General features: G+C 32.5%; 3 protein-coding genes across 3 annotated transcripts; 1 reads left to right on the top strand and 2 right to left on the bottom strand.

The window, feature by feature from the left end:
• Positions 1–9882: 9882 nt before the first annotated feature.
• Positions 9883–14940, top strand: LOC102596558 (serine/threonine-protein kinase D6PK). Its single transcript, XM_006350187.2, has 3 exons — positions 9883–10095; positions 11411–12466; positions 13491–14940. The coding sequence occupies exons 2-3, from the start codon at positions 11520–11522 to the stop codon at positions 14365–14367; spliced, it is 1824 nt and encodes a 607-aa protein (XP_006350249.1). The 5' UTR covers positions 9883–10095; positions 11411–11519; the 3' UTR covers positions 14368–14940.
• Positions 14941–15034: 94 nt separating this feature from the next.
• Positions 15035–17448, bottom strand: LOC102596903 (U-box domain-containing protein 36). The gene is made up of 4 exons (XM_006350188.1): positions 16978–17448; positions 16200–16318; positions 15680–15795; positions 15035–15577 (listed from the first exon to the last, which is right to left on the bottom strand). Exons 1-4 carry the CDS (start codon positions 17300–17302, stop codon positions 15325–15327), a joined length of 813 nt encoding a protein of 270 aa, XP_006350250.1. The 5' UTR covers positions 17303–17448; the 3' UTR covers positions 15035–15324.
• A 2701-nt stretch (positions 17449–20149) lies between these two features.
• On the bottom strand, positions 20150–22625 carry LOC102604190 (WEB family protein At1g12150-like). The gene is made up of 2 exons (XM_006350208.1): positions 22377–22625; positions 20150–21766 (listed from the first exon to the last, which is right to left on the bottom strand). The coding sequence occupies exons 1-2, from the start codon at positions 22623–22625 to the stop codon at positions 20150–20152; spliced, it is 1866 nt and encodes a 621-aa protein (XP_006350270.1).
• Between the last annotated feature and the right edge of the window lie 308 nt (positions 22626–22933).

The raw sequence follows: 22933 nt of genomic DNA on the forward strand, positions 1-22933 counted from the left end.
CCTTGGTATTAAGTATTTTTTAATATTTAATACATTTCTCAAAGCATTAAATTTAATATATTCAATGGACAGTATAGTAATATTACCATACTATTTATTGTTTCTTAAGTTGTGTACCAAAGGAAATAGTGTACAAGCTGGGCAGCGATCTTTATTTATTTTAACGGCTTAAACAAAGTTGATTTTGTAGGAAAGATATCGCTCCATCAACAGCGATTTTGCCATTTTGATTTTTAAAAAATTGATATGTTATTTATATTTTTTAAAGAAAAAAATTTGTTATTTTGACTCCGAACTCGAGTTATATACTTATATATGTGTTGTGTGTTTTCTTATAAGTGAGATGGTGCAATTTAGATTCATTATTGACCGTAGAGTGTTACAATTTCTATTTTTCATTCTGTATTTGAATTGAGAATTAATTAAATTTAAATTTATGTTAAAAAAAATTATATTGAAAAGTTAAGTGTCTTCTGACAAAGCAGATTGTTATTTGTCAGATTGTTAGAAGTATATTACTTTATATATTGACACCATACAAAAGTTATAACATGCAAAATTACAAAGTCTAACTTGGGATTAAATTTTATAAGTTAATTTTCAAGATTTTTCATATATTAGATACATTATATCTCTAAAATTATGGTTTCAAAGTTCAAACCTATAATTTACTGCAATTTAGTAAATTTTAAATATAAAATTTATTTTTTATTTGAAGTACTGGATTCATGTATTGTTGCAGTGTTATATTCGTCTTGACATGTTTAAGATTATAAGTTACAAAAGTCTTATAGTTACACAAATATTATAACATGTGTAAGTTTATAACTCTCAAAAGCCTTTTTCTTTTTAAATTAAAATTTTATATTATATCCTGATAAGAAAATTTTACATAAATTAAAACTAAAGGAGTATAATATACTATTAGACATTTGATTACAAGGCTGCACGTTTTAGGAGAGGAATTAATTAATATGATGCTTCTTCTTTTTTCCAATAATGTTTACTTATATTCCTTGCGTTAAACACATTTTAGACTGAAATAGTTTTCAACTTAGTAATATTATTGCAAAGCTAATTAATCATGTACACGTTATAATATATTGATTTATATTGCATGTGGGGCAATAATAATACATCCACTTACCCTAAAGTTGTCTATTCATTTCTTCAAAGTTTTATAGATCCACAGCCTAAAAGAGAACTTTTAAAAAAAATGGTGCTTCAATTTTAATTAGTAACGTGTCCTATATGAAAAGGCGAATTAATTTAGATTCACGCTATATATTAGGCCTGATTAAGCGAAAAACATCTTTTATTAAATGTCTTTTCAATCACTAAACTCGAATTTAAGATATATAATAAATAGTGAAAAGATCGCATACATCCAATAATATGTGATCACTACGTAAAAATCAAATATGATACTTTTCAAGTATATTCTCCTTAGTTTTTTTTTTTATATATATAAAATTTATACACGGTGAATTGATAAGTTTTTCCCTTAAGAATAAGAAAGAATTCAAATATATGATAATTATTATAATTTAAATCATCTAATATTCGAAGCCCACTGGATCAATTAATTTAGAATTGTAATGTGTATGGTTCAATTAAGTAGGAATTGTGCCCCCAACAATAACAATAACAATAACTAATAATAATAGCATACTCAGTAAAATTTCAGAGATGTATAATTGAGTGTATGCATATTCTATCCCTACCTCATGAAGGTAGATATAGATTACATATATTCTCGAAAGACACTCGATTCAAGTAAAATAAAAAAGGAACTGATAAAGTGCTTCAGCTCAAAAAAATCGAGATTTGTGATTAAGGACGGAGAGTGGTGTTAAAAGCAAACATTATAAATGTGTAGTGTTTCCTTTAGCCATTTAAATTCTACTTTTTATATATAGTATAAAAATATAATATAGGTAGCAGCCAAGATTTTGCTGTTTGATTTGTCTCCTTCTTTTCATCTCACCTTTAACTTTACATTATTGTCTTATTTTCTTAAGTGCAATGCATCATAGATAGGCATGTAATTATATGTATATATATGTTGATTAATTAGTTTTCCTTCAATGTGTCTTAACATATATATAATTTTAAGTTCAATAGAGAAACCTTGTTTTCAAGAACCGATACTATATATCATGGTATTGGTTAAGTTTTTTCTTGTTCTTATACTAATGTCATCCGTATTTATTCCGTCAACGGCGGCGATTAAAGGCGGCATAGGAGGAGGAGGACGCGGAGGAGGAGGAAGTTCCCGGGGATTCACAAGGCGGAGAACCGGTGGCGATCCTAATAAGAAGCACCAATATTATTCAAGTGCTTCATCTTACTCTAACCTTACTTCAAATAGTCTATTTATTCACTTCCTTGTTGCTCTTTTTTGGATGTAAGTACATAAGTTGGGGGTAAATTTATGATATCGAGTCAGTGGATTCAGAATATACATGGTTTATTGTATGCAAGGATGGATCTATCTAAGACGAGTTGTGAGTACAAAGCTAGAGATAAATCTATGATCTCAAGTCAATTAATTCATCATATGTGATTTATCATATGCAAAAACAAATCTATACAGTCACGAGTTTATTAGATTTAACTGAATCAATTACTTTCTGCTCCGAGTTATTTGTATGCACGAGAAAATCCAAAAAAAAGTATACGTATAATTAATAATATTAACTTACTTTAACCTGATGATCAATCTAAATTATGAATTTTGTCGATCGTATTATATATTCATGTAATATACTTTTATATATGTAGTAATTTTAACATTTATTATTTTCCAAGAGTGAAATGCTTTAAAAAAGATAACTACCTGATCAAACGATGTTACAATAGAACCAAATTTAAGAATTGAATATTATGAGTTTGAGAATGAGATTAATTTTAATAGAGACCATGTGATCTTTCGGGTTCGAATCTAATATTTGCACTTATTAGTGTATTTTTAATAACATATACGAAAGTTTGAGACAAAGTTATTGTGTCCAGATGAACCAATAAATTATACGTTAGATCCGACTCTGATCATGATATCTTGAGCCCTGAATGCATATTGGTGTAGAGAAAAATTTATTGCAAAATTTTTAAGTTAAAACATAAATTCTCACTTTAATTTATATTTGTATAGTCGTGGACATAAGTATATATTTTTGTACCATAATATTCCTACAATATATGCCCGGCATGATTTCCGTAATCAGTTTCTAAAGAACTTATGCTCTACTATACACATAAGCTCAATTGCTACAAAGCAAAAATTAACGACCATGTCAGTTTAAGGGCAAAAAATAAAGACCAGCTCATTTTAAGTACAATTCATGTAATTTCAATTATGAATTCATTTTTGTTAGAAAGCGCTTTACACGGATGTATCTTAATACATTTTTGTATTTTTTTTTTACTTAAAATTCTATTTTTCAAAATTTATTTCATGATGAATATCTATAGTACTACTAAAATGGAACGATTTTTTGTTAATGGAAATACGCAAACATTTTCCCATCTGAAAACATAAAAGGCCAATATACAGTAACTTTTTATATGTGCACTCAAAAGAAAAGTCAAATTTAGTAAAACAATTGCCTTTTAAAAAAAATAAAAAAATTTAAAAAATAAAAAATCTCATAGTATATGAGAGTTTTGTACTTTATATATAGCTGTTGAGATTTGCTATCTTATCTCACAAAAGTGATTATATGCCTCACTAGAGTACTCATATAATTACAATGAAGAAAAATAGGCAAGTCTTGTTTCTAAAAATCAATGTTATAGTGATTATTGTTGCTCTTACACTAGTATTGGTTATGCTTGTACCTTCCGTGTTCGGAAGAGGAGGAGGAGGAGGAAGAGGAGGGTGAGGGGGAGGAGGAGCAGGATCAGGATCAGGATCAGGAGCAGGAGCAGAACGAGGAGGAGCAGGAGCAGGACGAGGAGGGCATCGTCATTCAAGTGCTCATTCTTTCAACTTTGGCTATGCTTCAAAGGGTTTCTTGATGATTATTATTCAACTTCTTGTAGCTTGGATTTTGGCCTAGTTAAGATCATGCATGCATGCATTCAAAGGCGGAATAAGATTTAACGAACTTTATGAATTTTAAATTCTAACATATCCCTCTGATATGATATATTAGATGTTAGTAACTAGGCTCTGATTCTATATATGTTTGATTAATATATTATTTATGTAATATTGTAAAAATACAAATGCATGATTTGGATTTATGAATCTATTAGTTTTTGTTGAACCTTATGTAACCTTCTAGATCCGCCCTATATGTAATGAACTTTAATTTTTAATGTTCAAGTGCAGTTCTTTATCATAACCCAATTTCACCATTCTAATTCTATAAAGCCTAAAGTTATACAAATCAAAGAATACTCCGAAAGTATAAAGAAAACAACAATTAGCTAGCGATAGACAAATTCTATAGCTAAATAATAAATTTAGAAAAAAATTCCAGAAATAGAAAAGATAATAGAAATAATAAGGCTTCATAGCTATAGTTTCGTTTGCTATGGAGGTTGCGGTTTGTATATATTTCACTTGTATGTTTGTATATTTCACTTGCAATATGCAAACAAGGTAAGTATATATTGTCGTTTGTCTATTTATATATTTCGTTTACTAATATACAAATCGAGTAAGTATATACAAATTCTGTATTTATACACTTAGAAAATTTCCAAAACTCTATTTGTATATTTCGCTTGCCAAAATAAAAACAAGGTAATTTATTATGATTTTTTTATAAATCGAATACAAATAGATAGGGTAAACATAAACAAATTATGAATATATATAATCAGGAACCGAATTATATAAATTCTGGATTTATACAATTAGAAAATCGAATAGCAAAATTTTGCGAAATTGTAGCTACAGATTAAAAATAATTGAAACTATAGCTATATTACATAATATACTCTAAATATATGACATTTCACATAATTTTCCTATAAATTTATCGCCTATATGAAGACATATTATCAAAGGATTATAATTACCACTCATCACCAACATTTAGTGATAATTACGTCGCCCACTTTTTTCAGTTTGTTTAAGCGTGTATATTTGTATATTTGTATAATATAATTTGTATAATGTAATTTGTATAACTATTTAAAGTTCAGATATTTGTGTTTGTATAAATTCCTTATTTCGAGTTTATACAAAAATAAATACAAATCAATTGATACTAACCAGTTTATACAAATACAGACAAACTTTTGTATAATGTAATTTGTATGATATAATTTGTATAAAAGTTAAGATATTTGTGTTTTTTAAATTCATTTTTTTGAGTTTATACAAAAATAAATACAAATCAATTGATACTAACCAGTTTATAAAAATACATACGAAAATAGCTCAATTATACAAATGTACCCGCGAATTATACAAACAAGGTCGCCTATAGCAGCTTAAGCTATAGCTACAACCCATAAATAAGCAAACTATAGCTAAGGAACCTAATTAAGTTTATTATAATGACTATTTGCGAAATTTCCTCCGAAAAAAAACTTCTATTAATGAATGTTAATATGGGCCACGAACGATCCAAATGAATGTTAGTATGTCTTCAACTGTTATAGGTAACTTATAAGCCCAATAGTATCATCTCAAAGTTGCTGTTTAGGTTAAAGGCCCATACATCTAAGATATACATATTATATAAACTTGGGCAAGTTATACATTTGGCTAGTTGGCAAAAATAAGGGCAAATTACAGAAATCACATACTTTTAAGGCAAAATTACAATTTATCTCTTAAAAGTTTATAATTACAGAAATCCTTCAAACGGATACAATAATATAAGCGCTGATACATTAATCTGATGCGTGAGATACATTAATCGTTAAGTAAGATACATTACATTTTATACATGATACACTAATCTGATGCGCGAGATACACTAATCTGATGCGCGAAAATGAGGGATTTTGGAGATTTGTAAAACTTATAGGGGATAAGGTAATAAGTAAACTAAAATGTGGGATTTCTGTAATTTATTCCAAAAATAATTACATTCGCTAGTCAAATATATAAAAAGTTGCGAAAACTTCTGTAAACATTGGTCCACCTCTAAGAGCATATTATATGATGTACCGATTTACAATGCTATAAATTTGTATAGTATCATCTTAATTTAATACGAAAAAGGGTTAACATTGTCTTTTTACTATTTATTGAGGTATACTTTCTTCCTTCGTTTAAAATGATTATTTTATGACCTAGTTGTGTCAAATGTTTGATCGAGTGAATAATCCATTTCTTTTCAAAATAAGAATAGGACTATAATTTGAAAGTCGCCCCCGACCAAGACCTAGATGGTACATGTACTTTGGTGAATCTCCGAAATCCTTTCAATGACCTACGTTTGAAGGGGTATCTATTAACTCAATTTATTTTAAGTATAACCCACCCTTTTTGACAACCTAAGTGCAAATGACAACAACCAAACACAAATAATAAATAGTGTACGATGTTCCTAATTAAATATTGTTGAGAGTTGAGACGATGTACATGTATCAAATAATCATATACCTACTTCTCTTCTCATCCATCAACATTTTACCAAATTGAATTTATTTTAAAATATTTACGTTGTTGAAACACGACTGCAAGAAAAATACAACAAATCAAATAAAAAAAATTCAAATGAAGCAATAAATTATAATATCATGCACAGAATAAAGTGCGACAATCTCGACTATCTATAAACCTTTTATTATATTCATTGGCCTCTACACATATATTTTTTAATCTAGGATCATGCCTCCAGGACATTAAATTTGTGTCAAGTCTTATTTAATCATCCTCCCCACCTCTTCCTCAATTCTTTTTCGGTCTATAGCTATCTCTATCTTTCGATTTTAACCTCTGCTACAACCAACCTCTAACACCTCCTAACTGGCACATCTCCACACCTCCTCTTCACATGTCCGAACCACCTCAACCCCATTTCCCTCGTTTTATAAAAAAAGAATGATAGTTTAAAAAAAAATTATAAATAATTTAATTTTTAATGGATAATAATAATTAAGTGGTGCTGGAAAATTCTGGCAAAATATAATTGTACAAAAAGGACCACATCTAGTTTTGATGAAGACATTTATAAAGTGATATTGACAAGGTAATTATAAAAACCTAACACATCCACGCAGTTTTTAAGAATATGTACAAACACAGTTGAGGAAATTCATGGATAATAACAAATCAAAACCGGACATATTCAATTATTGCAATATCGACAGTTTTGTGACATTTACCAGAAATTTCAACCCAATTAATTTCTCTTTCATTTGCCTACTAAAAAGTGTATGGAATTTTGGTACTATATGTTGTGAGCTTTGATTATTTCGAACTTAATAATGGATGTGTTTGTTATGGAGAGAAATTTTTTTGGATGAGTTTTTTAATCTAGAGGTTGGCAATATTGATGAAAGTCTGGTTATAATTAGTACTTGTGGCATTTTCATTAGTAATGTTTTTTTTCTCAGCATTTTAGTGTCACGAAATATATATGAATTTAGGATGTTAAGTGTTTTTCAATTGAAGCCCATTGATTTTTTAGAAATTAGTCGATATACTTCATTGGCTCCTAAAGTTGGTTAAGCTGAACCTCACATGCCTAGTGACAGTACTTGTTGCATTTTCATTAATGATGTAATTCGATGTCATGAAATAGAAATTCAAGATTTTAAGTGGTTTTCATGTGTGTTAATCAACTAATTTTTCAAAAATTAGTCAACCGACTCCATTGGTATTACCCAAGCCTGACCAAGTCGAGCCGCACAAGCTTGATAATAAGTACTAATTGCATTTTCATTAATGACGACGTCTCACTTTTTCAGCATTAAGTACTCATTGCATTTTCATGAATTCAAGCTTTTAAGTGTTTTTCATGTGTGTTAACTAGTCCACCGACTCCTTTGGCTTCCAAACTTGGCTAGGCTGGGCCTCATAGTCTTGGTGACCGTTACTTGTTGCATTTATATTAACAGTGTCTCTTTTTTTGAGAGTTTTGATGTCACAAAATATAAATTCAAGATTACAAGTGTTGTTATAAGTGTTAGTCCACTTATTTTTTAAAAATTAGTTGGCTGACTCCGTTGTCCCCAAACTTAGGCCCAGCTTCATAAGCTTGATGATAAGTATTCATTCCATTTTCATTAATGACGTCTCACTTTTTGGTGTTCCAATATCATGAAACAAAAATTCAATATTTTAAGCATATTTCATACTCCCTTCATTTCAAATTAATTGAATTGTTGAGATGTTTCACACCCTTTAAGAAAAGAAGATTAAGATATAAATTAGACATAACTTTTCATTTTTATCCTTATTGATTATTATCAAATTTATGATTAAAATAACTAAACATTAATTAGTAACTAATTCCAATACTAACTAATGAAGGGTAAATTTGAAAGAAAATTCTAAAAGTAGTCTTGAAAATTGAACAATTAAGTTAATTGAAAAATAAAAAATGTCTCAACAATTCAATTAATATGAAATTGAGGGAGTATTGGCTAGTCTACTTATTTTCCAAAAACTAATCGTCGACTCTATGGCTCCTAAATTTTGATGGACCAAGCCTCACATACATGGTGTCTAATAGTTATTGCATTTTTTTTTTAATTAATGACCTCTTTTTTCAATATTTTAGTGTCACAAAGATTTTAAATATTTTTCTTGTGTGTTAGTTTCACTTTTTATATTTTTCTTGTGTGTTAGTTTCACTTTTTTGCATTTTGATTTCACAAAATAAAATTTTTAAATTTTAAATAATTTTCATGTGTATTAATCCATTGATTTATTGGTAATTAGTCGATTAATTCCATTGGTCCCCAAACTTGGCCAGGCTGAGCCTCATAAATGTGGTGACCAGTTTATTAATAACATCTCTTTCTTCAATATTTCATTATCACGAAATAAGAATTTAATATTTTAAATAATTTTTTATATGTGTTAATCCACAAAAATTTGTAGAAAAGGGCATATATGTCATTTTACAAACTATATGTTGAAGGCCAAGGCCAAATTGATGTCAATGGGCATGGCAGACAGCAAAGAGACTGACTTGGATTTTGGAGTTTGGACCCATTTTTACAAAAGAATATTAATGCAAATATCGAATCACACGCTCACACACATACACACACAAAATTGCACATAACCCAATATTTTCTTTTGTTTTTTTCCCTTAAATAAAAATTAAATTATTATCATAAAACGATGAGTTAGTTGAACAGATAATTTCCAAAATGAAGGTCATAGATTCAAAATTCTCTATTATATTTTTTTTTGATTGAGCTCATTGTACAAGACTTGTCTAATATGAGTATATGACTTGAAGACAACTACACGAAAAATGAAATTTATCTCATACTCATCAACAACAAAAAAGAAAATTAAACAATTCTCCTCTTCAACAAAAAAAAAAAGAAAAATACAAAATCTTAAATTTATCGGTAATTTTTTATTTAAAAACTCAAATTATAATATGTTTCACTGAGGTGAAATTAGCCTTCGAGATACAGATTCAACCAAACTCAATAACTTTAATCAAAATATTAAAATTTGCATTAAAAAGTATATTTAATATAAATAAATTATTAATTTAAAATCTACTATGCTTTCAATCTTGACTTCGCCTTTGTGAACAATACTTTGGCTCACAGTTTAGAATTTCTTTTGTGCTTATTCACAAATGCTCATTATTATAAGTTAATCATACAATAATTACACATAACCCAACTTTTTTTTTCTTTCTAATTTCCTAATAAAAATTACTCTAAAATAAAGTCCCTTCATTAAAAAAGGAAAAAAGAAAAGGTAGTTTTTGCTTTAGCATTTGTTGACCCCTCTTCTTCCTCATTTGCCTGATAGTCCAAAACATCTCTCATTTTCTCTCTCTCTCTCTCTCCCTTCTTTCTCACTCTAAGCTGCTGCTAACTGTACTAATCTGGAGGAGTATACAAAGAGCTATTGTTTCTCTTCTGTACTCTTTTTTTTTTGTCACAGTTAAAGCTAAATCTTCAATTTGGTTTACAAGGGTAATTCAGGTACTTATTTTTCTCTTGTAATCTAAATGGGGTTGCTTCAAGATTCAGTTTTGGCATCTGGGTTGTTGTTTTCATTAAGGATCTGATATGGGTTTTGCTTTAAAATGTAATCTTGATCAAGATCTGATTTTTAATTAATTAACCCTTAATCATGTTCACTGTATTTGTGTCTGGTTAAGTCATGGGTTGCTGTCTAAGTCTTGATTTACTTTTTATGTGTGGGTTTCTTGTTAAACATTTTTTTTTTCTTCCATTTTTTTTTCTGATTCTTTGATGGATATGAAATCCATGTATGGTGTTGTATAAGCTTTTAAAATAATGTAATCTGTGTTTTAAATGGTAAGTTAAGGTTGTTCGCTTTATTGATATCTGTTTTTAGCTATCAGTTTTTTCAGTCTTAAGTAGAGTTTATAAGGTTCTACATGCAAATTTGCTTGAGGCTAATAGAGAATTAGATCTTGTACATGGTCCCGGGGTTTAAGTTTTTGATTTGTTTTGCAGCAGGGATAATTAAATACTAAGGGGTTGTTTGGTAGTGTTTTAAGAATATTACTGAATAGGGTGTATTCGTAATGATGAGATTAGTAATGCTGAGATTAGTTATACTAGGATTATTTCTTATCCGCTGGTTGGTTTTGTTTATTAAGTGCAGTTCTGTCTTCAATCATGCTTATTCATATATTAATAGCCCTTGTATTAGTAATACCATGATTTGCTATGTATTAGTTATACACCACATAGACTGAATTCTACACCACCCAAGGCCTAGCTCAAGTGGCAAAAGGTGGAGGATTTGTGGCTTAGGTCGCAGGTTCAAGTCCCACACCATGCAAAGCGAATCCCGGTATTTAAGTGGAGAAGGGTAGAGGGGCGGGCCCATTATCCACCGAGTTTAGAAGGCTGTGATTGGTCCAAAGGGCGGGTCACAGACGGATTTCTCGGTTATAAAATAAAAAATAAAAAATAATACCATGACTAATACATGACATCCTACCAAATGAACCCTAAGCAGCACTTTAGTTGATTCCCTTGTTGCCTTTCGCTGTCCAAAACACTGTAACTCAAGTGAAATGGTTAAATGGAATAGTGAGGATTCGATTAGTCGACCTTGACTTGTTTGGGACTGAGACGTAGTTGTTGTTATTATTGTTGGTCTAGTAAAATGCTATTTCCTCCTTTTTGACATACACACCTGTTTTTTCTGGTGACAACTTGACAGTAACACATTGAATCATCTCCAAGAAGAGATTATCTGAACGAATGCTTAGACCTTGTAATTGTCCTTTTAATGGGTAATTTTTTGTCTTGTTGGCAGATTGGCGAGGTACATCTGTAATCTTGTAGCAAGATGATGGCAATTGGAATGGCTGACGGAAACACGTGCTCTCCTTTGTAACTTATTCATCTGTATCATTGTGTCACTGATGGCTTCGAATTTTGGTGCTAGAGCTCCCCTTGAACCGAAACAAAAACCTGTTGGAGCTCGACAGACAGCAGAGACAAATGACTCTAGCTCTTTTCTTACACAGGTGTCAAAAATGAATGAACTCAGCCTTGCTCTTTCTGGTAAATTGCCAGAATCTGGCAAAATTACAACACATGATGTGGACGGGGTCCGGAATGATAAGAAGTATCAAAGGGGGTCTAATGATCTGTCAATTGATAAATCTAAAAATGCTCCCACTGATATTCAGAATGTGTCGACACCTGGGAATCATGAAGTTAATGGAACCAGAAGCTCACTTGAGTCTTCTACCGATCAAGGAAAGAAAACATCTAACCAAACTAGTAGCAAGAACAGTTCAGTTTCTGCAAAAGTTAGTGATGGTACTAGTAATCTAGCCAAAAATAGTGGAAGTGGCAAGATAAGTGATCATGCTGATCTTGTTGAGAGTGGAAAGAGCAGCATGTGTAGAGGAAGCACCAGCACTGATGTGAGTGATGAAAGCACCTTTAGCAGTTTTAGCAGCAGTGTAAATAAACCCCACAAAACAAATGACGTGAGATGGGAAGCTATCCAAGCTGTCCGATCTAAAGATGGTAGCTTAGGTTTGAGCCATTTCAGACTGCTGAAAAGGTTGGGTTGTGGAGATATTGGAAGTGTTTACTTGGCTGAACTGAGTGGAACCAAGTGTTACTTTGCTATGAAAGTTATGGATAAAGCATCTTTAGCCAGCCGCAAGAAGCTTCTTCGTGCTCAGACAGAGAGAGAAATTTTATCATCACTTGATCATCCTTTTCTTCCCTCTCTCTACAGCCACTTTGAGACTGATAAGTTTTCATGTTTGGTCATGGAATTCTGTCCTGGAGGGGATCTGCATACTCTTAGGCAGAGACAGCCAGGGAAACATTTTTCTGAACAAGCAGTGAAGTATAACTTCTTTTCAGTCTTTTGAATATGATTTTTCCTATTGATACTTTCTGAGTTCCACGTTATTTTACTGCTTTCTACAAGATCATTGTTTTTGTAATTTCAATAGAAGATCCACAATTGAGAAGGCGGTTGCAACAAAACAGTCTAGCTGTTCTTCTTACTTGGAAGTGCATATTAATGTTGTCAAATGCACTTGAACCTTATGCTGCTGGATGAGTGATGTCGCACTAGGCCTTTAAATTTTGTTGGAAGCCTATTACCATGGTTCTAGGAGCATCCTTCACTTTGGGAATGTCTTGTTCTGAATTTACATTTGTCGAGTAATAAGGTCCATTGTCTGTGATGTCAGTTATTTTTCGCGTTTAGACTGTTCATATTCTTTTTGTTCCTCCACCAAGTTACCAAAATTCCTCTCCTTTTCCCTTTATGGAGTTCGGTGGATTCTTGCCCCTTTTCTTGGACATCTTCTGTGTCACAGACGTTTTTCTTTGTGAAATCAATTCCATTATAACATTCATCTTTATTGCTACGTAGTATTAGCTGACTTGGTTGAGCAGCAATTCATGGTTTTAGCTCTCTGGGATAACAGTGTTTGGATCTAATAAACAGTTGCTTAATGCTGAATTAAGTAAGTGGGACTTGCATTTTGTTTTTGAATAAATTAGGAGCGTATTACTATGTCCCCAGATTCCGGTTTGCATATTCCAAGGTTTCATTTTAGAGATTAGAAATGAATATTTAATGTTCCCTTCAGCATACAATTGTCCCGTGGTCCAACTAGAATTATAGTTATGCAACAACATATGGTCTACTGTATTTCCTTTTCATATTGTTTTAGTATATGCGATACTTGGGCCGAGGGTCCTTCAGAAATAGCCTCTCTACCTTAACAAGGTAGGGGTAAGGCTGTGTACACAATACCCTCCGCAGGCCCCACTTGTGGACTATTCTGGGTATGTTGTTGTTGAAGCGTTTAATTGACGTGATCTATTTACTGACGATTAACTTCCTCTCTTTTCAGATTTTATGTTGCTGAGGTCCTTCTAGCTCTAGAGTATCTCCATATGCTTGGGATTATCTACCGCGACCTCAAGCCTGAGAATGTCCTTGTTAGAGAAGATGGACATATAATGCTTTCAGACTTTGACCTATCACTTTGTTGTTCTTTTAGCCCAACGCTGGTCAAGACATCTTCCCTGGAGTTGGAGCCTCTCAGGAAGAACTCTGGATACTGTGTCCAGCCGGCGTGCATTGAGCCATCCTGCATTCAACCATCATGTGTCGTTCCTACAACATGCTTCTCTCGCCGCATCTTTTCCAGCAAGTCCAAGAAGGATCGGAAACCCAAAAATGACGTAGGTAACCAAGTTAGGCCATTACCAGAGCTCATGGCAGAACCTACTAGTGCTCGCTCTATGTCATTTGTGGGAACTCATGAATACTTGGCACCAGAGATTATCAAAGGTGAAGGTCATGGAAGTGCAGTAGATTGGTGGACTTTTGGGATCTTTCTCTACGAACTCTTGTTTGGTAAAACTCCATTTAAAGGATCTGGTAACCGAGCTACATTATTCAATGTCGTCGGGCAACCTCTTAGATTTCCGGAATCACCAGTTGTTAGTTTTGCAGCAAGGGATCTGATTAGAGGTTTACTCATAAAAGAACCACAGAACAGATTGGCATACAAAAGAGGGGCAACTGAGATAAAACAACACCCTTTCTTTGAAGGGGTTAATTGGGCACTAATACGCTGTGCTAGCCCTCCCGAGGTGCCTAAACCGGTTGAATTTGAGAGACTACCAGTCCCAGCACCATCTACCAATCAAAAGACTGTTCCAGCAGCAGTAGCTCCCAGCCAAAAGGGTTCTGATAACTACCTCGAATTTGATTTCTTCTAGTAATTATCAGCCCGACTGGTAATTTTTATGAATTGGTGGACAGCAAATCCTGAATTCAGGGATAATGGTATGTGCACAGGGTCCTGTTGTCACTGTCCATAACAGTGTCAAACCTTATTATTTGTGAATTTGTACGTGCTTCAAGCTAGAGCTGCCTCATCATTATTAGTCTCCATATATACAAGGATGTCTGAACGGTAAAAGGCGAGTGTCTGAAGTACAAAGTGTTAGAAGTATGCAATTGGATAACTCAAAAACAGTGTGTGGCTTTAGGTGAGATGGCATTGCCATGAACAGGAAACTGTTTTTGGCCAAATGACCAAGTTAAGCAAGATGATTGCTCAATGTATATTGCTTTTCGATGCTGCCTAGATTGTATTCCATCCCAAAGGTACAGTACAGTGTGAGAAAGTTTAGATTCAATCTTATCTTTAAGTTATGCGACAACCATACTTTTGGATGTCGGTGTATTTCCAAGACATCTAGACCACAGTGAATTTTGCTACATTTTAATTTCTCCTGTGTAATATTTGCTTTTTTGCTCTTTCAGAAGTAAAGGAGGGAGTTTTTTTTTTTCCTTTTTGCTTTTCCTTGTCATTGTCATTCCTTATGTATCAGGTAATAACATCAGTATCTTCAGCCCACTTATTAGTCCTTGCTCATGGAATGGTAAAACAACGATTTGCTTCTTTATTAGCAAGGGTCTATTGGGAACATCCTCTCTACCTCTACGAGGTAGGGGTAAGGTCTGTATACACTACCCTCTTCAGATCCAACTCGTGGGATTACACTGAGTATGTTGTGTTATTACTTCTTGTATGTACAATAGCTGTAAAAAGTAACATGTAATATGTGGTATGATGAAGAGGGGAGATTCTTATGGAAACCAGTTATTTGGTGATAGAAATTTACATGCTTCAAGTCCTTGAGATAGAACACTATTGAGCTATATGATATCTAAGACATGACCTTGGCTCTGAAACATCCTCCACATCCAATGGATTGATCATTCTGGACTTCTTGATTCTGATTTTGGATCTGGCCTTCAATGGACTTTGGGCTGCCACCGGAGTATCGGAGAGAGGGTGATTCAAACATCTGCAGCTCAACAACTTCCTTGCCTTCACATATGATCTTGACCTCACAGAACTCTGGTGCATTTTGTAATATCTCATCCGTCGTTCCGTTACCTTTTCTTGACTTCATTTTCCTATCAGAGGAATTCATGAAACAAGATTAAGAGGATGACAGCTGAAAACTGATGGAGAAGTAGAGTAGAAGTTAAAAAGTTATTTTTTGTTGCTGCTCATACTTGAGATTGGCTTTAGAAGTACCAAGAATCAACTTTCTTATGTTGCAGATGGGAATGAGGTTCAGTATAGCTTTGCCTTCCATGTCACTCTCAATAAGTATAGTGTCCAGTTTAACCTGTTAAAAATGGCACATATTCATACAGCCTTAGTTATACAGGGCATGCAAGTGGGTACCTCCACTCATTTGTTTCCCAGTGGCGAAGCCTGAAATCTCGTTAAGAGTGTTAAGGATTTATATATATGTATATAATAACATACTCAGTGAAATTTTGAAAGTAGGGTTTGGGGAAGGTAGAGTTTATGTATATCTTACTCCTATCTTGTGGAGGTAGATAGGTTGTTTTTGGAGGACCCTCAGAACGACAATGAAGAAAACGTTAACAACTAATATGGAGACAGTAGCAACAACAAAATAGTATGATAATCGAAATATAAGATTAATATATTTATGTATACAAAGTAATATTTGACGTATATACGTGATATAATTTTCCGATGAAGAGTGATCCGTATGTGCACCTTGGAAGCAGAGCAAATGTCAACAAACTTTTGAAGGAACTGCCTCCTCTTGCTTCTTTCTTTAGTCATGTAGTTCTCTTTCTGTTCTTCATTCACTTGGCCTATTGGCATCATTCCCACTGTGTTGTTTCATCACAAAATAAGTTTCATATAATTTTGTGTCTTTATAGAGTATAACAAACTAAATAAGATCTAAATTCAAATAATAAGAAAGTAAAATAGTCAAGAGTATTCAAAACAATATCTTAATTTTATCGTCTGTTATAATTTGGATATTATTCATACTCTTATCTTTAGAGAAATATATATTGACACGTTGAATTCACTCAGTTTGTTTGGAGTTAGAACTCTTTTACAATCAAGGACAACTACAAGACTATATGCTAAACAACAAGGGTATGCATGACCTCATAGTATAATAGAAGGTAAAATTAAGATAATTATGAGTAAAATTATATCATGATTTTTTTTTAAAAAAAAAAGATAAAAAGATACAAGGTTGAATTTATGAATGAACAAAGTATCCCCTTAATCAAAGTGGCCAAATCCTCCTACAACTAAACCATTAGACTATAACTACAACAACATATTTAGTATAGTTTCATAAGTGGGGTTTGGGGAAATACATACGCAGATTTTATTCTTACCTTGAAATATATAGATGTTGTTTCTGATACACCCTTGACTCAAGAAAATAACAGGAATAACGAAATCAAGAATTAAATATTATTTTTCTTATGCATCTTTGTGTGTGTGTGAGAGAGAGAGAAGCACTTACAAGGAGTGGGGATGAAGTTAGTTTGAGGAAAGATATAAATGAGGAAAACAATGGTAGAATTTGGATTAGTCACAACATGATTGAGAGTCCAAAGCAAAGCATCCACGCTTGATTCCTCTTGGCTAACATTCTTATTCCAAACAACAACATAAACAACATCATGTTCCTCATGATTGTGAAAGTCAAAGGAAAACAAACTTCCTTCAACTTCACCACCACCATGATGATCAATTTCAAACAAATCACTTGTAGAATTATAAAAATTCCCCTCCTCTTCTTCTTCTTCAATTTCATTGATCAAACTATTGTCATTGATTTCTTTCATTGTTTTCTTCTTCTTAAAAATTAGTGAAAAATCAAGATGATGGTGATCAACCTTAATATTATCAAAATCCCAAAGAGGGGATTAATGATGATAGACTCACTTTGTGTTTGTCCTTTCTTATTTGCTTCCAAAAGATTTAAGTTGTTTGGAAAACTTAGACAAGTGTAGGAAAAAGTTGTTACCAAGTGAGACATTTTTATATAGAGGATAAAACTAATGATGTAAGCTAGCAACTATAAAATAACTCTTCTTTTAGAATTATAAGGTAGAAGCGGATTCAAGATTTAAATTTTATGAGTTCAGAATTTAATATTCATGCGTACATAATAGATTTTCATGTATGCACAATCGAAACCTTCGTCGATTACATACCTTTGACCCAGGGATTATTAGAAACAACCACTTTGTCATGTAAAGATAAAGGCAAGATATGTGTACAATCATTGGGTATGTTATTGTTATTGCATACATAATGGATTTTTGTTAACATATATATAAAATTTGAGTTAAAATTACTGGAGTTGACTGAACGTGTAGATTATAATGTCCACACGCCCCTAAAAAATATTCACACCCGACTCTTAATGTGATCATGGGCGAAGCTAAGGGATGGAAGGAGGTTTATCTGAGCCCGGCCATTTCACCGAAAAATTATACAATATATATAAATATTTTTTTTTTTAACATATTATATATTAGATGTTTAATTTTCTTTGCCTGTTCATTTTTGTTACTCTTTGAATCCCTCGATAGAAATCTTGCCTCCACCCACTCAATGTAATGTCACTACTTATCATGTTAAATGTATTTTGTTGGTACTCTCTCTTTTTTTGCCTTATTTATTTTTTCCATGTGTTTTATAAACAATATTACATTTCTATATTTAGGAAGTTCTTAATTCTAATATTCTCATTTTGTTCTTGAAATAAACCAATAAAATATTTAATTTTGAAAAAAAGGATAGTAACTAAATCCGTTTAATATGTATTGTACTATTTTTCGACGAAAAGTATTCAATTCAATATGTCTGACAATACACGGTCCCCCAACCCAAAAAAATATGCATATTTGATAGAATAAAAAGACAACATTAATTTATTCATTTCATTTTAATAAATTAAATGAATATGAATGATGTTATGAGTAATTTATTATTTTTTTAAAACAAAAATGTTGAGACGTTATTTTCTAATAGAGACTTGTACAAGAATATCCGAATATACGTACCAGCATCTCAGCGCTTTCAACCAATGAAATTGTCCAAAGTCAATGCATTTTGCTTACAATATTATATTATATTTTCTCCGTCCTAATTTACGTGTCATAGTTCGAATTTTGAGAGTCAAATTTTTAAATTTTGATAGAGAATTGAAGCGTAGAATTTTGTAAACTATGTAAAAAAGTGCTATAAGTCATAGTAATTAAGTTTTTAAAAGACATGAAAAAATCGCGATCAAACAAAAATTTCGTTGACTTTCGAAATTTGAACATGACTATATTTTATGTATTAAGTGTTATTAGTTGAAACTTGTATGAGAATCGCAGTGCTGATCGATTTGTTATATGATTATATTGACTGAATTATTTAAAAGGGAATTGAACAAGAAACCTATTGATGATAATAATTAAGTTCGATGAATATTCGTACTGAAATTCAAAACATTATCATGATATGCGTTCATCTCAATTATTTCACACTCATAATTACGGAGTTAAGACTTTTTATCAAACTAAGAAATCAAGGGTACTATTCAATATATCTAGTGTAATATATAATCATCTTTTAAAATTTTTATCTATATAATGTAATGTTCGACGTAAACAGCACTACAAGAAAATGGTGAATTACCTAGGGATTTTTCTGGGGATTAGTATGAAAATTTGCAGGAAAATAAGTTTCCTGCGGATTTTCATACTAATCCCTAGAAAAATCCCCATGTAATTCACATTTTTCCTGTAGTGCAGGATGGCATTGCAATATATGATCGGATACCTTTTACCTCCACCAACATAACTATCGTATATATGTGCATATCAAGATACCATGTAACTGCGTATATCAAGATTTAGATAGATAAAAAGAAATTAATTCACTTATATTTTGTGCCCCATGATCGCCAATGTTCATCGCAATCATTTCATTGATCACTAAACTATACCTTTTGAGTGCGAGTTGCTTACACACTTCATCAATTGAGATGTAGCTCTATAATCAAAAATAGCAATTGGCATGGAGTTTCAAATATACCAAAGTGAAACTCTATGACACTATCCTAGAGTTTTAGCGTGAAATTTGAAATTTCATGATAATAACTATTTTTTAATTATAACGGCCGAAAAGTGACTATTTATGAATTTTATCCTAGATAAGAAGAAAGACATCCCTTGTAAAAAATGCATGGGCCGGGTTAAAAAAAAACCGAAGTAAAAGGATCTACTACACAATTTTACTCTGCATTTTTAACGAAAAAGATAATTAAGGTAGAAGAAAGAAGTTCAAAGTCCTAAGATCGAACTAAAAGGATCTATTTATACGCAATCATACTCTGCATTTCTCGAAAGGTAATAGACATTCATATACTTTCTGCTCATTTGAATGCCTTACTTTTGAATTGAGAGGTACCATTACGAGCTCAATATATACGAGTGTTATTCCGTGAAATAACTCGAATTTCAAATCATTCACTTGCTTTAACTACTCATGCTATGGATGTAGGAGCATCAACCAATAATAAAAATGAAAAAAAAAATCATATACATACACAAACATTACACCAAATTACATAAAAAAATTCCCATAATTTATACTATAAAGTTCTTATTTTTTTTTTATACAATTTTTCTCTTCTATGTCTCTTCAACATTTCCATTAGATGATTCTCCAATTTCTTCTTCTTCTTGTTCCTTTATTCTCCATTTCTGCAATTCTCCTTCAACTACCAATTTTGCTGCTTCTGCCATTTCTGTTGTTTTCAATGCTTCTTGTGTCGCGGTTTTGATATCTTCTTTCTCCTTTAACAACCCCTCGAGTTTTTCGTTTGCTTGTTTTTCATTTGCATTGATGGTTTCAACTTGTGCCATCACAGTTGCAACTTTTATGTCAGCATCATTCTTGATTCCCTCTACTTTTCGTTTTAATGCCTCAAATTCCTCGACTGATAGTCTTATCTTCCCATTAGATGATTCTGATGATGAATGTTTTTCGTCGTTGTTATCATCAGTGGAATTGTCTGTTTTGTTGTTTCTTGATTGATTGTGTATCTTTTCATCTGCAACTTTCTCTGCTGCTTTTGCTTCTTCTGCCTCTTTTAGCGCGATTTTTAGCTTTTCCTCTGTTTCTTTAGTTGTTTCATGTGCTGATTGCGCGTCTTGTTTGAATAACTCCGTGTTTTTCTTCATCTCATTTGCTTCTTTTGTGTATTGATTAGCCTCGGAAGTTAACTGTTGGATTCTTGAAGGTAAATCATTTGAATCTCCTTCAGCTTGTGTTTTAGCTGAAATGCTTGTTTCGAGATCTTTCTTGCTGTTTTCGAGCTCTAATTTTAAGTTTTCGACTAGAGACTCTGTTTCCTCTGCTTTCTTTTTAAGCTCATTGAGTTCGCCTTTTACACATTCTGCTTCTTGTTTAAGGGATTCAACTATGGCACGGAGGGAACTTTCCTCCGCGACTATCTCTTTCAACATGTTCTTTGTAGCATTGAGCTCTTCATTTGCTTTGTTATATGCGTCTAAATCCAGGGCTTGGACTTTATTGAGTTGTTCTTGTAAGACATGGATTGCCTCGTTGGTTACCTCGAGTTTCTCAACGAGGTTTTCTGTTACTAGTTGAGAGTCAGGGTCCTCTTTGAGGGTCCTGATTTTCTCTTCAGCTTCTTCTTTAGCTGTTTTGAGTGAATGTAAGTGAACTTCTTTATCTTGGATAATCTTTTCGTGCTCGTCTTGTGCTTGGAGAGATGCAACTTTTACTTGTCCTAATGTTTCGCGTAATGTAGTGACTTCTTTCGAGAGCTTACCTAGCCTCTCTCTATTGATGGCCGCGTTATGCTGTGCATCTGCAGCTTCTTGAAACGCGGCCAGTTTAGCAGTCAGGGCTGCATCAAAGTCCTGACGGAGGTTTGTAAGCTCTTGTTTTGCGGAATTTAGTTCACCAGAAGATGTTCGATATTGTTCTCTTTCAGCTTCAACATTCTGTTTCCAAGCATCAGTGCCTACTGGAGGTTTATTTGATTTCTGTTCTTCGAGCTCGATGGCTCGGGCCTTTGCTGTCTCTGTTGCCTCAATAGCTGCTTGCTTCGTTTCGCATAGTGTCTCGAGCTTTCCTGTGAGTTCTTGGAGTGTTCTTTTAGCCTTTTCGAGATCTCGAAGAGCATGAGTCTTTGTTGTCTCTGTACTTCTTATCTGTTCTTTGAAGCCATCTAGTTCTCTTAGGGCCAAATGAAGCCTACTTTCCTTCTCTAACACCCTCTGAGAAGAAAATAAAGTTGTTAGTATATGGTAATTGAACCCTATGTTGCTCGGACTCTTCAAAAATGTCGTTAGATGCATGTCGGATCCTCAAAATAGTGCATTTTTTAAGGATCCGCCACGGATGTGTCAACATTTTTGGAAAGTATGTACAACATAGATTGAACCTATTGCTTTTGGCATAAACCATGTATAAATAAACATGCAAAAATTAAATAAAATAAAAATGTACTAATATGCGGATTCAGAATTTAAATTTAATGAGTGTTTCTTATTATTATACCCACTACACATTTCCTAGGTGGAGCTAGGTTTAGGTAAAGGGGTTCAATCAAATCTCTTTCGTTGAAAAATTCTTCGTCTCACATACGACAAACATTAGTTTTCTTGATTATATATAAACTGTTGAATGTCCTTGACGTTGCGATAAAAGGGGTTCAAAAATTGTGTTAATCTCAAATATGAACATTCTAGTATTTTATTGACTTCCCTCGTATATAAATTTCTAGCTCCGCCACTATTATGACCTAATGTCAAAAATTACTCTATTCAGATCACGCTTATTTTGAATCGACTGACTCTAGATATTGAATTCGACCGGTAATCATACCTCTTCAATGGTTTTTGATCTTTTAATTGTTGGTTTAGCCTGAGGTGAAGAACCAGTATCACCAAACAAACTAACAGCAGCTCTAACAGATTGAAAAGGTGCTCTTGTGTCAATTTCACCAACTTCTGTCTTTGGTGAACCTGTACTTCCTGCTGTTTTTGGTGAACCAACAGATGATGGAGATCCTGTTTTTGAACTTGGTGAACCTGAGGCATTTTGCCTACCTGTTCTTATACTGAATCCAAACATCTTATTCTTTTGTGGTTCTATAATATGATCTCTATAATTATGTCTTCTGTCCTGCATAAAATGATACATAATTTCAAGATTATGAGATTCTATTGTTTCGAGGGAAAAGAAGCAATAATATGTGTAGTGTAGTCCTACAAAATAGGGTCGCAAATCTTACCTTGGAGGTTATTTTCGATAGACCCTCAGTTCAAGGAAAAACAATTCCAAAAAGAACGAACGGTAATACATGAAACAATAGATAATAACAAAACAACTGATAATAACAGAACAAAAACTACAACAAAATGATACAATAATCGAGGTAC

The sequence above is a fragment of the Solanum tuberosum genome, unplaced genomic scaffold (assembly GCF_000226075.1).
Source record: "Solanum tuberosum cultivar DM 1-3 516 R44 unplaced genomic scaffold, SolTub_3.0 scf00118, whole genome shotgun sequence".
NCBI classification, from domain to species: Eukaryota; Viridiplantae; Streptophyta; class Magnoliopsida; order Solanales; family Solanaceae; genus Solanum; species Solanum tuberosum.

What these genes read in the sequence shown, in the direction of transcription:
- LOC102596558 (XM_006350187.2), top strand. Translation starts at nt 11,520, where the DNA reads ATGGCTTCGAATTTTGGTGCTAGAGCTCCCCTTGAACCGAAACAAAAA. An exon ending in TTTTCTGAACAAGCAGTGAA is followed by an intron (nt 12,467 to 13,490) that starts GTATAACTTCTT and finishes CTCTCTTTTCAG; the next exon opens with ATTTTATGTTGCTGAGGTCC.
- LOC102596903 (XM_006350188.1), bottom strand. Translation starts at nt 17,302, where the DNA reads ATGAAAGAAATCAATGACAATAGTTTGATCAATGAAATTGAAGAAGAA. An exon ending in TAACTTCATCCCCACTCCTT is followed by an intron (nt 16,319 to 16,977) that starts GTAAGTGCTTCT and finishes GAAACAACACAG; the next exon opens with TGGGAATGATGCCAATAGGC. An exon ending in ACTTCTAAAGCCAATCTCAA is followed by an intron (nt 15,578 to 15,679) that starts GTATGAGCAGCA and finishes TTCCTCTGATAG; the next exon opens with GAAAATGAAGTCAAGAAAAG.
- LOC102604190 (XM_006350208.1), bottom strand. Translation starts at nt 22,625, where the DNA reads ATGTTTGGATTCAGTATAAGAACAGGTAGGCAAAATGCCTCAGGTTCA. An exon ending in GATCAAAAACCATTGAAGAG is followed by an intron (nt 21,767 to 22,376) that starts GTATGATTACCG and finishes TTTTCTTCTCAG; the next exon opens with AGGGTGTTAGAGAAGGAAAG.